Below are 17,354 nucleotides of genomic sequence, written 5' to 3'. Positions count from 1 at the left end.
AGAGAAAAGGGTGGGTGGAGGAAAAGGTGGAGTGGCTCCGATTAGCCCACATGTTGGTAATTTATCACACATAAACCTCACACCTAATTTTCACACCTGTAGCTCAACGTGCTGGAAGTCTAGTAATTCACTCACTCACTCACATACACACACACCCACCCACACCTCCCACACATACACACATGCTGCTGAGTGGGACCTGGCCTTAGGGTTCCCTCAGTGCAGGAGGAGAACGAGGACACCACAGACGAGGATCAGTGAAGTCAGTGGGCATGCCTGGCATATTTGCACCCCATGTAGCAATGCTCCGTCTCTCCCACCCTAAGCTGTGTTCACTCTCCTTTTTCCATTTGTCATCACCTTGACTAAATTCACCCTGACTTCCAGCTCGCACATTTGGAAAACAGTTGGATGCGGATTTTTTTGTACTTGCCACAAAGCAGAGAACATACTGTAGCTTCAGTTCCAGATGGGAGGTAGTCATCTTTTATATAAGTGGCACACAAAAACAGATTGTAAATGAAAAAACTATAAAGTGTTGATATAAAAATTAATACTTCCTGTCACTAATTGGCAGTGCTGGTAAAAAATAAAAGTATGAAATAGTAATGTAATGAGAGGTTAAAAGCAATATTTTTATTAGTGGAGTTAAATACTTTATTATGTTTGGGGAATTAATTTCATGTCTGTACCCTAAATATGAAGCAAGAAGTTGGCTTAGTTTAGCACAAACACTGGAAACAAGGAGAAACAGCTAATCTGGCTCTGTCCAAAAGAAAACAAAATCTGCCCATGAGCACCTCTAATGTTTCAGTCTTTGTGAGAAGCTAAGTGAGTGTGATATCAGTCTCCCTGCCAGAAAGCAAATATGTTCTTCAGAAAAGTATAACTTTTTTTTTTTATTATTATTTTATTAAAAGTCCTCAGTTCCTAGGTTCCAAGTAGTATCTAAGTAAAAGTAGTAATAACACAGCTAAATAATAGTCAGTCATTCATTATCTAACTGATGTGAAATTGCAAAAGTCAAATCAGCAAAATATATTTATCAAAAGTAAAAATATGTAGCGAGAATAGATAGTTTTATATGAGCATGATTAATATAATAAATATAAATCATATATATATATATTCTTATTATTAAGAATTATGTTGCAGTTGGACAACGAGGAACTATTACTACTAACTACTATTAGCAGTAACTATTTACTTCATATACTGGAACTGAAGTATAGTTTGATACATTTTGTAACACTGCGTCATATTTTAGAAACTGATCATATTTTGTATGCAAAATTTTAACCTGTTAAGTAACTACAGCAGCAACGATAACTGTTAAAAGAAAGTAGTGGAGTGAAAGTGACAAGATTTTCCCCTGAAATGGTGTAAAGCAGCAATCATGAAATTTCTTTTGACACACAAAAAGTGCAGAATGTTACATTTCTTGTCTGTTTGTAAGAAATAGAGAAGCCAGGCAGTTAGCATGAACACAAGAGCGCTACCCTAACAAACTCAAGTTTCACCAACAGAATGGGAAAAAGGCGTCACACTGTTTGATTGACAGGTGATCTATGGGAAATTCAACACTCTTAGCATTAAAGATGGAGACAAAACAACAAAAGTGAAAAGAAACTACCAAAAAAATAGCCTGTGCTGACTGATTGACTCCAGCTAACTCCCTTCATAACGATCTCTGGTGGGTGCGGCGAGAATGTCTGCTACAAAGTTCTACCTCATTAACCCTTTAACAAGATACAACCTCGCACCCCTCCTCGCCCGCCGAAGACAACAGGGAGATGTGAGGTGATCACCAGGGTCAAAAGTGGAGTGCACCACAGGGGACAGATGGCAAAGACCTGGTCTCACTTTCACACATGGTGCCTGCCACGAAAAAAAAAAAAAAAACCTTAAACATCAAAGCCTTATTTTACTCCCCCCAAAAACAGGGCAGTATCCAATATCTACATCGGGTCTCTCACGGGAAGAGAAGACAACTTTGCTTGTTTTCTCACCTAATTGAAGACTTTTCGTACGACAGAAATGTCCAATATTTGATCGCTGCGTTGATCAGACGGTTAAATGCGAGAATAATAAACGCTGATATTTTTCTACTCAAGCTGCAGACAGTTGAAATGTTGTTCCAGTCTTAATATGTACCCATGTTTGATCAATAACTTGAGGGTTATCCCAAAAGTAAACACACACACGACAAGACTTTAGAGAGAAGTTCATCTGAGGTGTTTCACAGGCCTGTGATGTACAGTTTGTTTTGACGGCTATACTGTATCCAGATGAGAGTAGTAACCTTCTGCTCCTGCAGGTGTCTGGGTCACATCTGGCCTCGTGTTCTCGCACCACCACAAACCTGCAACTGAATGGCTGGCACTGCCCGGGCTTCTTAACAGAAACCGGCTTGTGTTGGCTCTGAAAGGCCACACTCAGCCCCCAGGAGCACACATTTCTTTTCTCCGGTGCCCTTTGAGGGAGACCTGGAATAAATGCTTTCATAGAGTATGAAGGATGAGTGGACTCCACTGGCCAAAATGGATCACATAAAGCAAAATGAAAACGACTGCGGTGCAATGATAATTTCCTCTCAGCAGAAAGACTACGTGTGCTTCTGGGTGTGGAAATGTAATCTGTTGCCACAAAAAAGTGATCTTTGGTATGCAGGGGAGCTAGAATCTAACAAAGGTGTTAGATGTTGTGATAAAAGGAAATTTTGGATGAAGAAGTGGAGACTCGCATCCAAAATCTCTGGGTGGCATGAGGTCACGTATCATTACATGGAGGCAACAGATGCATGGAGCGGTACCTGTCTTGTGCCTACACGCCACAGTGTTTACTGCTACAAATGAGCAGCAAATTGGGTTGTCATGTATTGGCTGCTATGTTCCAAACCTCTGGATGTGCCAAAGAGCAATGCAATAACTCCCAGAGTTGTCTCCTCTTCTCTAAACAGTCAGAAAAAATGTCTTAGATGCAGTGTCGTATTCTCCAAAAATAACCCTCGACCTCTGAAGTTACGTAAGCTCTTTTGAAGAATATAATGTTCTGGCTGCTCATATGCATATGCATGCGTGTCCCCATTGGTGATGATAACCAGCCTCACATTATCCATTAGGCACCAAAGCAGTACCGTCTCTATAACCATTAGCTGGTAAACATGTAAACTACATGTGACCCCTGTCTGCAGATACCTATTAGTTATGACTCCTGCTGGTGACAGCTGTTTACACAGCTAAGGCCGCTGCTCCTGAGACCTGGCCCCAGTCCAAATAAAATAATATCCAGTTAAAGAGAAGTCAGCCAAGATGTAATACAAGTGCATAACTAGAGGGGAGAAAAAAAGAGTGAAGGAATCTGAGAAATGTTAATGGACTTCTTTTTCTTTTATATCTTTATACTTTTCTGTCTAGCATTTGTCTTTACCACAGCCTTGCTTCATTGTCTGGGCCCTAAAACAAGATTAGTGAGAAACCGTGATGGAAAAAAAACGCAGTCACCACAATTGATGTCCTCTTTGACAAAGCCCAACATAAAAATGTGCTGCGTTGAAATCATAACACAAGCTTACAAATTTCCCCCCACAATTAGACTTCCACTTTCTCTTTTTAACATCGTGTGTGTGTGTGTGTGTGTCCCAAGCCTGCGTGGTGTGCAGCCAGAGCGAAACACAAAAGCATACATGGGTTTAAGTCAACACAGACAACAACAACAAAGACCACAAACATGACATCTAGGTCAGACATGCTCAGAATATGGCTATTGCGGCTTAGGACACCAAGTTACCACTCAGATGCATTCACTGACAGGTGAAAAGAAAGCATTGTCCAATGTGCATAACTGACTAGTGGCAAAAGTTCACAACAGTGACTTGGAACCTTGAAGGAGTGAATATATTGTCATGATAACCAATTACACCTGAGATTCTTTATGTGCAGTATTCATTCTAAATATATTTACATGGCAGCCTGATTTTCCACCAAGACAAAGCTCCTTCATTAACGTACAAACAGATTAAAGGAACATCCTGTAAGGTAACTGACATCTGAGGATCATGACGGCAAAGCTTTTCATTCACATTAGTTTCAATACACATCAAACCATCCAGCGATCCCACTGCACTGTTTGGAAAGATCAGAATTATTGTTGATTTTTTACTCCGTTATTCAGGTTTTTCCTTTAATTTGTCAACCATTGTATTTGACTTATGCAACCCAACTGCAGCAACCATGGAAGCAAACTGTAAACTGTAATTGTACTGACAAGATGTTGAATCCACCCACAAAAGGCTGATTGTGAGAGGCGTCAGTAAGGGCGCCATTCAGTCTGGCTGTACTCAGACTGTCTGAAAATCCAGATTTCTTTTGTAGAATTTGGAGACCCAAATGCTGACAGTCCTAACCTTACAGCTGCTCTCATAAACATTTTGAGATTAATAATAAATAAAAATGGCTGTGTAATATGGAAGGTGTCACTCAAAGTGTCAAACCGACAGTTATCACTCAACCTTCCCGTTGCGCTCAGGTCTACTGCTCTTTTATTGGTTCATTTATAGATAGATAGAGCAGGTTGTTTTGTTTAGCAAAAAAAACTTGACTGACCCACTGTACACTAATTGCCAAGCACCAAAAACAGACAAAGTTAGCAATTAGATCATAGTGGAGCTTTAAGCAGCTGAAGTACCACATATATCTCCCTCAGGTGTTGGTTGAGACCAGACTACAAGTAGAAGAAGAGTGAATATTGGGCTCAGTGTTGCTGTTAATCTGCTGGATTTGTATATTAACCACAAATTCCCCATACCAACTTTATGAAATGATAATATGTCCATTGTTATGTTGCAGCTTGCTTTCTGCTGCACCCAAGTGGCCAAGAAAACAGTGAATGTAGGTTTATAACATAAAGCACTTACATTACCTAGTAGACTCTAAACGCTAAAATGCCATCCTCTCACCAGCTGTTGGCTGGTGAGCTATCAGGTGAGTCACAGCAGTAATAATGTGGAAAGACATTAAGGACAAAAGTACAGAACAGCTTCATGTGTGCTGCATCATCGGCGTTTTAAAACTGTGAACACCTGCGTTGTTTGTCCATACTCAGTAAGATGACAGAGCGATGTGCTTACTGCTTGACAACTATAATGCTAACCAGTTAGCTAGAAATTGTGAAAAGACAGACAAAGTTGCTGTCGGCAGTAATCACACAGCTCATCAGGATGAGTGACAATCATTTGGGTGGTGTGAGCTTAAACAACTCTGCCAGAACAAGGAGCTCACTCTGCTGCCTTGAGGCAAAATATTACGTACTGTAGCTCCCATTACATGATTGATCTACAATTTTATTGCTTTGCTCTGATAGCAGACAGATGCATGTGTCATTCCTGTGCTGTTCGGTGTATCCTCTCTTTCCATCACTCTCCTCTTCTATTCTGACCACATAAATCTTGGGGGGATGACCCTCTAAGACCTCTTTACATCTGACATGCACGCTACGTTGCCCTCTCTGTTCCCCCCCAATCCTCACTCTCTGTCTTCCTCTCTCTCCACAGAGGGAGTCAGAGAGACAATGAGCTCAACATCGAGGCCCAGTAATGACTCCCAGCCTTGCTCCTGATTAAAAACACACCGGGTGCTTCTGCACTCCGCAGGCAGCCATGAGGCCTTCCCCTCCTCACACCACAAGGCCTGAGAGTGGGGAGATAGAAGCACAAGCCAGCCCTAACACAGCTCCATGCCCAAGAAAACAAAAAAATCCAGTGTAAACCTTACCCACTGCAGCATTCAAAGCTCTTGTCTCAACTAGTCCAAGCCTAATTCCACAGCAAGTCTTCATTTAGTCTAAGGGTGCCCAATTACCAACATTAACCCCAGCCTCAGCCAAAACCATAACAGAGGCTGCCTACAGTCCCTGGCTCGGATAAATCAAGGGTGGGTCTGAAGTATACTGTCACGTATGTGCACGTCTTTTAAAGTGTATTGGGTTTATCTTTCACATTACTTCATCATCATATTGGCAGAAAAAGCTCAGGTCCTTCAGTACTGAAGCATATCAATATCAATTCCACAGATTTGCTGTGACTCCACAGGCTGCATCAGACAGTCAGAAGGAGACATTGAGGGCAGCTGCACCTTTACCTTTACCTCTCCATACTCGGGCCGTCAAATTACAGGCGAGCTCTGCAGAGAGTCTCTTTATTGCATCTGACCACCTCACTTCCTCTCCATACCAAAGCCATTGCATGCTGAGTTTTATTTTGATGTGGTGTGTAAGCATAATTAGAGGTCCCATAAAAGCAGGGAGAGGGGGAAAAAAAGGAGTCTTGTCCATCTGTCGAGTGTTAAGGGGTGGGCACGGGGGTAGCGATCAGAGCCCCATGCCTCACTGTTGTTGGAGCGGCAGCCATTCAAACAGGCATTGATGCAAACAACCTTTAGCGGCAAACTGGAGTCAGTGTGTGTGTTTGTTTGTGCACATGTTGGTGTATTTTCTCAAGGGGCCTCCTTAAGTTTCAGATTTCCAGGCCTTGCAGATCGATGCAAAGTAGGCACTAGTCGGCACGCACACAGAGGAACACACTGACATGGCAAACAAGAGCAGATACAGAGTGTGGCTTTTCTAGAAACATTAGACATAAAACATCCTTCCAAGGGCTCTTGGGTCACTAAATACACATGGCTCTTCTGCACATTTAGGGCAGGTGGGAAATCAAATTTATGGCCTGTCAAGTTGTGACTCAATTACCAAGTTGCTTGCCAAACACTTGTCTAAAGGAAATGCACTTATTTGCTTTCTTGCCGCGAGTTAAGTGAGAATATCTACACCATTCTCACATCTGAGCGGTAAATATGAAGCTACTGCTAGCACCGAGTTAGCTTAGCATAAAGACAGGAAATGGGGGGGGGGGGGGGGGGGGCTAGCCTGGCTTCCATCCACAAAATTCAGCAATCACCTCTACAGTTCACGAATGAACAAGTTGTTTTATGTGTACAAAAGAACCTGTTATTCGCTGTTTTTACGTGGGGGTTTTGTGGTGGAATATTTCTTGGCTGGGGCCAGTAACTTCTTGGAGTCTCCACTTACTGGCTCCTCGCCAAGAAATGGTGAAACATCAACCTGTCATGTTTACACTTTGGTTTTTGTGAGGATTAAACTAAGAAGATATAACATTTTACCTGTGAGCTTTTGAGGTGCTAGTAGGTTTCATTAACTTTTAGTCATTACTAAGCTAACTGATCCCTTTCGGTCTTTATGCTTAGCTAAGCTAACCAGCTGCTCCCTCCACTTACAGTTTTACCACACATACACTAGACTGGTATTGATCTTCTCCTCTGAATCTTGATAAAAGTGTCTTTCCCAAAGTTTCCAAGTTTAAATTCAAGTTTTATGTAGTTACTTTATTTTGTAAACAGCTAAAGGGAATCTGGTCATTTTAACAGTTCCCATGATCAAATTCATTGGGGAAAAACACAATGGATGCCTATTGTATCCACATCATTACCTCTAAACAGTTCTTCACTGAATTCTTTTAGAGGTGTGTATTAGTAATGTGAGAAGTAAGTAGTCTGGAAGTGCATTTCACTATAAGCCTGAGGGGCTCCATCTCCGGCTCTGGGCAGCTCTCCTACCTGTGAAGCCCTTGTATGAGTCATTTTTTCTAAAAATGCTCCTTTTGTGTTGTTGTTTTATGTGTGGCACTTAGAAATGATTCCCATATTAGAATTTTTACGACCCAATAAACTTGAGAGAATCGGACCAAATTGGCTGGTCATATTTAGTAGCTTTATAAGAAAACGTATTAAGGTGTAATTGCTTTGGGGGAGTGGGCGACTGAGGGAACGGGCATAGGTGAGGGTTACAAAATCACCCTTGCGCTCTGGAGGGACACTGCAGTTTTTGTCTGCTGCTCGGGAGTTTCCAATCACCGTGAGGAAATATGGAGTGTGTTATAAGATTTTATGTAATAACTTCATTTCATTTCACATTTCCGAAAAAATGAACTTTTACAGTGTGGTAAAATGTAGACTGAAATAAAACCATCTGTTTGGCATTTAGCTTTACCAGCATATGGGATCCTCTGATGACAATGATTGAGGGTGTAAGAGAGGATCCCCGCATGTACACCCCCCCCACCCCACCCCACCCTGAGAAAAGACAAAAGGAGGGATCAAACATGCTCACAGTGAATGGTTTTTCTCCGCAATGTGATAGATGGAAGTGTGCGGAAGTGGTACAAAATAAGTGTTCTCATCCATGTGAGACGGATCTTGCTTAAACGCGGAGCAACACCCAAAGAACTGATAGCAGCCTCATGTAGTTCCTAAAACATAAACTCAGGATATTGATTTGAATTCATTAGGCTTAATTGAATTTTTTCTAATAGGTTTTTTTTTTCTGTGGGAAAACAAAGAAAAAGCAAAACAGATCATCCCCACTTTGTCACATGGTGCCCAAAAGAATCTCTCTCTGTGCGCCTCCGCCTCTGTGCGTAGAAAGTTCATGCCACTGCATGTTTTTTTCCTCTGCTGGGGTTTTCGGCAGTGTAGCATGGCATGAGCGCACTGAGGAGCCTTTCAGCGGCTTCATCTGATACCGCTGTGACTCGGAGCAGGAGCTGCACTACAGGCCAGGATCGACATGCATGGGTTAGTAGGTCAAACAAGGAGCTAGTCTTTCGACAGAGTTCGGAGGCTGGGTCAGACTAATGTGATTTATCAATACAGCGCATAAGTGAATCATTGTCCTTAATGGCCATGATAATCCCCGAGACAGACCGTGGACGTGATTGGTCGAGGAGTTAGGAGTGGGTGCGAGTGAAGGGGGTGTATACGTTGTTCTGGACTTGACGTCTTGATTAGAGCATCAGGAACGTGCACCTGCAGGGCGTCCGTGGATTTCCCTGTACTCTTTTTCCATCACACACACAGCTTCGAGCACACAGACACAGATTTACACTTATCTAGCCCTGGCGAATGGGGCCTGGGAGAGAAAAGACAGGGCTCTGTTCCCTGATGCCGGAGCTCCGGCTCAGGTCAAGACTCGGCTCGCTGTAATCCCTCTCAGGTGATGCTGTTCACATTCAGCCGTTTCCAGCTGATCTGCTTAAATGCGCCTTCCTCATCCCCTAAAAAGCCCCCACCTCTCCTCAAACAGCACAACCTCAGAGGATGAGAAGGAGGGAGGGCTGCTCCTACTCCACACTGTCAAACCTCAGATCACTTTTCAGCCTCTCCTTTGAGCGATCAATCTGGTGCTCCACATAAGTAAAATAAACGAACCCCTTCTGTTTTATGGAATAAATCACGCTCACATCACCTGGATTAGAGTGGCATCATGTGAGTAAGCCTTGTTAACAGACGTGCCATCCACAGGACTTTTTCACTTTTTCCAAAGGCAAGAGTGGCAAGGCTGGTTTCAAAGCAGCCTCTTGGAGTGTTCCCTCTCCTCACCAGGCACTTAATCAGCGTATTATATTGCGCTGAAGTACCGGGTTCCAACATTAACACTTACACCCACAAACCTGGGACTTTGTGTGAGCTTTCAGCACACTCAGGCCTGATTTCCTAGGGCTTAAAGAGAGAGGCCACTGTGTTTGAGTTGCTCATCTGCATCCAAAGATGCTATAATTTGTACTTTTATACAGCCAAAAACTGCATTAGACTTAAGAATAATTTCCAAATAATCTTTCTTTCTGCTATAGCATCAAACTGAAAGCTCCAAGTCACTTCTCAAGAGACGAATACCTGAAATTATCAAGTTTCCACACATTTTTAGGGGATTCTTTGTTGAAAGGCATATTCCGCCCCAAATCATGACTATTTTCTGTGTATTTTGGCATCAAAAAACTCACAACACACACCCATGTTGCTGAGTGTGTTACAACATGTCATGCATCTCTGACCTCACTACCTCCACCCTGCTAGGCTGCACTGGCTTCATCTAATCACTTTTGTCCTTCACATCTGGGAACACTGTTAAAGTAACAGATTACACAGTTGAACATGATCTGAAACATGCTGCGGCCTGCTGGGAATCCAAATTTGGGATTTCTGGGACAAGGAAGGGTTAACAGTATCACATGGCAACTTTTCACCACTCCTGACTGCTATGACCTATTCATTACCTGTTAAAATCTTAGGGCCCCACTGTGTGTCTATGTTCCTTCAGGCAGCGCTGGTACTCAAGCCTGATTTTATGTAGTCAGCAGGTGGCATCATTAGCCAGAGAATAAAAATGAAAAGTAATACCCTTGTGTCTACCTATGATATCATAGAAAGGCTCATTGGCATCATTTCCCTGCTTCTAGTGGGCAGGATAGGGGGTAAGGAGGTGTAAATTTAATATGTTTTGTCATCTGTTTTACATGAAAAAAAGTATATGTGCAGTTACCGCAGCCAAATGGGAGGTTGGGTCATGCCATGCAGTGAGTGAACAAGACAAGATCAGCCCAGAAACCACACAAAGATCCCAATCTTGACTTTACTCATACATTTCAGCGGGCTCCAGTCATACGCAATGGCTGTTTTTCTCCTTGACATCTCCTAATTAGAATGGCATCTCGCTGCCTTTACACCTCACTCGGTCGTGTGGCTGCATGTGCGCAGTGTACGAAATTGCTCAACTTTTTCATGCATGTAAAAATGAAAAAGACATTTGTTAAATTGTGTGTTTTTGCTGCGCGTAAAACAGTAACGCCCGGGGAGCGGAGTGTGGCCTAATTGAGTTTTGAATGTGTCTGGGTCTCAACACTCCTGAATGGTTTGGATAGCTCCCTGTGCATGCCAGACTGGCTGTGTATAAAGCTGTCACAGGAACCTTGAGGGCTAGAAAAATATTCAAGCATTTCTGGGCCTATTGGACAATGATCTCTTACACATGCTTCTTTCAATATAACCGTGATAAATAAAGGAAGGAAGCAAATACCGAAAACTTGGCCGGCTGCCACCTCTTGCTAGAATGGCACTTTTGGCCCAAAGTGCTGTTCCCCCCCAAAACACACACACACACACACACACTTTCAGCATTACTGTAAGGACAAAACCTGTACATATTTGCATGGGATTAGTTTGACAAGTGTAACATCCGTTCTGAGAGCTGGCGGTAACAATGCGTAGCTTATAGTGCTCAGCCTAAAGCTATTCTTGAGGTCAAATGTGTAAGTTAACCTCTTGATCTCATCTCCACTGGTTAGCCCACCCCTCCACCAACCCCCTCCCTCCCTCCTTTCTCTCTCTCTCTCTCCCTTTCCCCCTTTCTCACACACCACACAGATAAAGAGGCACCAGAAGACACATGTTAAGACTGAATGCGTTGCCTGAGCATCCACAATACCCTCCAGATTTATGCAGTTCCACAAAAAACATTGATCAGAGTATAAAAATGACATTCTATCTCCTTATTCTATCTAAGATCACACTCTCCTAAGATAAAGAAAAACACAGAGGAGCTGAGAAACGTGTGTGCCAGTACCCCACAGTGATTGCCTGATTATTTGCAGATGGGCAGTGGAGGGCTTGCAGAGTGTGGAGGTTCCCCCTGGCACGCAGCGCATATGATTAAATCTGTGATTGCCTTACAGTTTACAAGACCCCCTCTCCTTTGACTTTAAATGACTTTTTTCTACTGTACTGCCACACTGTGCTGACTGTTTAATGCTGCCCACAAGTCTGCTGCATGGTCCCCGTGCGCAATTCTGTCCAAGTCTTCTCTGAGGACCCCGGTGAGGTGTGCGTATGTCACAGGTCTGGGGGGGGGGCTACTTTCCTAATCCCACTGTCTCCTCATTCATTCAGAGCATAGGGTAGTATTTACAAAGGGGCTGATCCCCTCCTCAACTCCTGCGCCTCCGCTGAGCGATTGTTATGCGGGTTTCCTACCAACTGTTCAAAGTGGTTATGAGATCAATTAAAACCAGCTTAGGAGGCTGGAGTGGAGATGTGCACTTCATAAGTCAGGGGAAGGGGATTCCGTATCTATTCATTAAATAACTCCCACAATACGACCCCCTCCCCTCCTATAAGCGGCCAGCTCCCTATAGACCGATCCGCGCTAGCAGCTTTATAGCAGTTTCACGTGTAGATATATAGAGAGCCCTTTGTTGGGGCCACAACATCGGGAAGTAGCGCTAATAGCCCGTCTGACAGCGCGGTTTGAATACGCTTAACCGATCCACTGACGCAACATGTTTTAATGTTCGTTTTGGACAGCCACACGCGTGGCCAATTTTGCGCACATTTTACGCATTAGCTACCGGCTCTGAAATCATTACATAATGTTGAAAATCTGCTTTCATGAGGTTAATAAGTTACATCAGATGCTGCGATACTTAGATTACGATTTATTTTCCTCAGTGTGAATTTCTGGAATATTGGTGAATTACAATCTGTGCGGGATTCCCAACTCTCACATGTGTGTTTGTAACATCAAACAGAACGATAATTGATGTCATTTTTCCTCTGACTGCCCGCCTGCTCCGTGCGCACCGGGCTCTATATGGGAACCTACAGAGAAGGCATGCACACGAGCGAGAAGGAAACGCACTTTAACAGAATGTGTGAGAAGCCTTTAGTTTGGGGCCGTTGCCTCCCGTGACCCACACAAAGTCTGTAGCCATCTGTTAAAGTCACTCCCCTGGATGCTGCTCTCAGACCTACAACCCCGTGTTACCTCTTTTGTTTCTCCTCCAGCGGTGCGACGGCGCCTGACAGTTGCTGTACTCCATACAGTTCAATACGATCAGGGCAAATGAGAAGAGTCGAAACTGCATCTGGACGGCGATCTGTTGTTCGGACTCCAGTAAAAAGGTGCCAGCGGGGCTCGGGGTGATTTCTCTGACTTTTTAATGTCCTCGTCCAGTTTCTTTAGTCGATCCTCAAATGTGTCAAACATCAGATGAGATGCGACATGTTATCACGTCGCTGATTGGAATCATTTTATGAAGCGCGCCGATCCTCCAGTCACTCAAAGTGTCCGTTTTGGTGCTCTGCGGGGAGAATGACAAAGGAGGTTACTGTGATAACAGTGTAATGAAATCAACACCTTCCTAAACAATGATGCGTGGGGTTGACAAGAGGGGGGTGAAAACAAAAAAAATAATAGCTCTTCTGTGTGATAATGTGTCGGAACAATCACAGATGCAAAGGCAAAGCGTGCTGCTCAAACGCCCCTTTCAGAAAAAAATAAGCGCAACCGTGCGTAATAGTCGCCAGGACGCTCCGTGAAATAACGTGTCGGTGTATACCTTGCATCTGATGAAGTGTAATTCCGCTCCGGTCCACTTTTAGGTTCCCTCTGAGTGCAAGTGCGGCTCTGGAACATGCAGCATCCCTTTGTGTGAGAAACTTGTGTCTCCAGAAGGTCCGAGGAGGAGAAAAAAGGTGGTCGCGGTGAAGGAGGGGGATTTCCTTTCCTCCTCTCTGTAAAAGCTTAGATTCCGTTTACCTGCGTTTCCTGACTCCGGCTCGTCCTGTCCCGTGTCTTGTAGCAGAGCAGAAACAAACTCACATGTGTTACTTTTCTTTAAAGCGGAAAACGAGAGCCGGTGAGCGTGTCTGCGTGTTGCGCGCTGCTGAGGTTGAGCGGTGACTGACTCCCGACTGGTCCTGATGCTTGCTGCCTTTTTCCTCATATAGCGCCGTGCCGCTGTCACGTGTGGAGATCTCTAGTTTTGTGTTTCTTCTTATTTGAGATGTTGAAGATGACATTTAGTGTGGTCTCCCCTCACCCCACCCCACCCAACCCCCCTCCGCGCGCGCACTCACCCACACTGGACGGTACGAGGTTGCTTCTGGGTCCTAGTGAGCGTAAAAAGCTGGAACCATCCTTCAGGGGGAAAAAAAGTTTTTTAGCGGGGGGTTTATATGGGATTGCTGCTTGTCTACTATGCGTAATAGTGAATTTACTGCATCATGTTATATTTCATCTACCAGGAATACTCCTTTAATAGTCCAACGAGGATCCTAATTCTTATTATCACACAATATCATTTTTTCCTCGTGGATCTCTTCATAACTGTTCCAAATTAAAGTTTGGTGACCCCTCTCAGGCATTAACTCTCAGTATCGGTCTCACTATCTCGGTTAAGCTTTCTTCCGCTGACGATAGCTCTTTTGAATAATTAGAGGTTCGCCCAAAAAAAAAAAAAAAAAAAAAGCAATTATCTGCATAATGTGCGTAATGAGGTGGGCCAGCAAGTCTAACATCTTGTCACGCCTCTTTTATTGCGCACCCCGGACGGCCGCCCCCTCCTCTAAAATGAATGATAATCGTTGGGGAGGCTGCAATTGCGGAACAAGAATAAATCATTCAATAAATTCAGGGGTTTTCCAGACCCGGGCCTTTCACACTGACCCGTGCGGCCTCATCCACGGAGACATGAGACAGGGTCAATTACAAATCAGTCCACAAATGAAATGTGGCTGCAGTGTTATTAAAGTTAGAGATAGAGGCTCACAGGAAGATTCTCAGTGCAGTGCTGTGTATATATGTGAGCAACTAAAAAACACTAGAGCATCATAAAAGTCTATTCTGGTTTTATGTTATCATCCTCAGCAACTGATCCACATCCTGATTGGAATACTAGTTGTGAATGCTCTACCTCCTTCAGCCACTAGGTGTGGCACTTAATCTTTTATTTATTTCAGGAAATTATTTTCATACAAGAGTTATATCGCCCACGTCAGGAGGACTACGCCAGTCAGACCAGTGTGAAGTGAAGAAACAATACTCATCCTGACATGAGACTAAAATAGAATGATAATGTGCGCTGCTAAAAAAGTTTCCAGTGTACAAATGGTAAGAAAAGTCAACCTGTTACTACCTTAAGTCTGGTTAAGTCACAGATATCACAAAGACTTCCATTCTTAGTATGACAACATGTGTTTTACACACAGGTTGCACACTTTAAACGCAAGAGAAACAAAGAAAAAAAAAAAGGAGATTTCACCCTCAAGAGGTAAAACACACACAAGTTCAACTTTCCATTTCGTCACTGGAGCTCATTATGAAAAGAAATATATGCGTGTGTGTGTGGGGGGGCTTCTAACAATATGTTGAAAATAAAAGAAGGAATCATGGTTGTTTCCTTGCCAAAACGTGTGGTGACCTTTGTCCTGACTTTGTTTATTTATTTATCCAGAGAGCAGTGACAGACACTGTGGTCAGGAGGGCTGTCAGCCGCAGGCAGTGCTGCTGGTTTGGATTCCTCTCTAAAACAACATCTGAGAGTGCACGGTTAAGGTGAATGTGATAATTTAGGCCTCCGGCACTTTTATTTTCATGATGTGTCATGGAGAAGGGGGCCGGTAAACCAATCACTTTATTCTCCCCCATCTCCTCTCTCCTTCCCTCCCTCCTACTCCTTGCAGTGCACATAAGTGGGGGTGACGTCAGCATTTGGATGGTCTGGCTCAGAGCCCTCAGTGCCATAACAGGAATGAGGGGAGCTGCTATACACTCCGTTCATCAGAGATCCAGACTGGACGGTCTTCAGTTGTGGGTTGTTGTCATGGTTTGCTAGGTAGAAGAAAAAAAGAAGGCTCCAGGCCACAGTGGTCATCTAAGTCAGAATCTCGAAAATGTCAGAGGATGAGAGTGAGGGAAGCTGAGAAAGTTCAAGTTATACTTAGCAGCTTTCCATGTTTGTAGCTGGAAACTTCAACGTCCAGAAATAATCCTAACACGGCATTCACAAAGCTCAAACATTACAGTCTACATGTACAAATACAGCTTTATAGTCACCATATATGGTTGAGGAAACTACCTCAACCTCAAGGTGCACAATGGAAATTTGAACATCTGTAACTCAAGACAACTGGACGATTATGTCATCAGATCAAAAGCTCGAAAACAGTTACAAAATGGACCCTCAGGCGAGGTTTTGTTAACTGCTGTATCCAAGATCAAGAACCTCAACCATAAATCTAATAGCTTATCATTCTTCTAAAAACATGCAACTCTCAAACCTTGTAGGCTTGAAAGGTGGCTGTAAGAGGTCAGTTTTTCAAAGCTAGAAAAAGTGTCAAAACGTCTTTCAAATTCTCCAAAAGATATGAAGGTAAATGCTCCTTTAAAGGCCCCAAAAACATTATTTTCTCAAATCAGCTTCTCCTATAAGCCACGGGGTCCTCAATCAACACAACCATTTTTGCCGAAGTTTAAACACTTGTAGGTGCTTCATTTGAGAGATTTATGGACTTGTTTTTTTGCTCTGTTCTCACTGGTCTGAAGTGGGCTGGGCTATTTTTTTGAAAAAGATGACATCACAAACTTTGCACCAATCAGGATTTAGCGATATGAAATTCAATTGCTGTAGGATTCTGATCAAACCAGGCAAGAGAGTAAGAGTTTTTGATTGTTTAAACTATCTTAAGATGACGCGGTCAATCCCCCCTATGTATAGATAGCTGAATCCTCAAAATCAATAATCAAGAGGACAGCACTCCATTTAAATTGTTTATTTATGCACTGCTGCTCCTGAGTTTTACATTATCAATAAATAATGCCATGGGAATTTATTTACTATAGTTAAGAGCAATGTTACAGAAAAATTTGAGATCTGAGATGAAGTTTGCAGTGGCTTTAAGTCCATATCTATGTCAGCTGACTTAAAGGTTAAAAACAAACGGAAACAAAAACAGAGCAGTGCTGAACGACGGGAGCTTCCACTCTGCCCTTGGATCCTGACGAGGAGCATAAATTCACCTGAATGTGAGACAGTTTTGACATAAGGCTGTGAAGTGAAGCTTCATCGCACATTTTCTATGGCCATCATGAACGGATTTCTCTTGTAGTTGGATGGTTTAGTTTAAAGGCTGGAAACCCTTCAGGCCTATGTCTCAAAAGTACACACAGAAAACACATTCACTTTGTGGTTTAAGAGAATATTCAGGTGATGAGACACTTTGGATTTAGCCTAATAAAGCAGGTGTATTTTTATATAAAATTCTTGTTCTGTAGTTAAATTATATGATAAAAGAGGAAAATTAAAGGCGCGTGAAGGAATGAAGGCTGTTTGTGAGCAATTGTGCTAAAGAGGGAGGGACTACGAGGCAGACGACTGAGTTATGAGAAGGTCAAAAGCAGAGAACAGCGGGGGCGGGGTGGGACATTAAAAAGATTGTGTCCGTCTGGCTAATGGTTCTTTATGGCTCCCTCATGTCCCCAGATGGGCAGGATGACTGGCAGAGAGTGTGACCACTGGTAACTGTACATCACCTCTGTTTGCCCCCTTCAGCTGACGTCCCACTCAGCGAGACGGCCTGCCACAGGGAAGCGAACCACTAAAGCACCATAAAACCAACAGACTAAACAGCCATTCATCATTACTACGCACACATGAGCCGCATCACACGCAG

General features: G+C 43.3%; 1 protein-coding gene across 1 annotated transcript in view; it reads right to left on the bottom strand.

Moving 5' to 3' along the window:
- The window catches only part of rspo2 (R-spondin 2), a 55,374-nt gene extending 41,825 nt beyond the window's left edge, over positions 1–13,549 (bottom strand). The window contains exons 1-2 of the mRNA XM_070835792.1: positions 13,241–13,549; positions 12,667–12,982 (exon numbers count right to left, since the gene is read on the bottom strand). Of these exons, the coding sequence (XP_070691893.1) occupies positions 12,667–12,766 (100 nt within the window). The 5' untranslated portion in view covers positions 12,767–12,982; positions 13,241–13,549. The remainder of the gene's footprint in view (positions 1–12,666; positions 12,983–13,240) is intronic.
- Between the last annotated feature and the right edge of the window lie 3,805 nt (positions 13,550–17,354).

Source organism: Pempheris klunzingeri, chromosome 8 (genome assembly GCF_042242105.1).
Source record: "Pempheris klunzingeri isolate RE-2024b chromosome 8, fPemKlu1.hap1, whole genome shotgun sequence".
In the NCBI taxonomy this organism is placed as follows: domain Eukaryota; kingdom Metazoa; phylum Chordata; class Actinopteri; order Acropomatiformes; family Pempheridae; genus Pempheris; species Pempheris klunzingeri.
The sequence above is the reverse complement of the archived record's forward strand: the minus strand, read 5'-3'. Positions and strand labels throughout refer to the sequence as shown.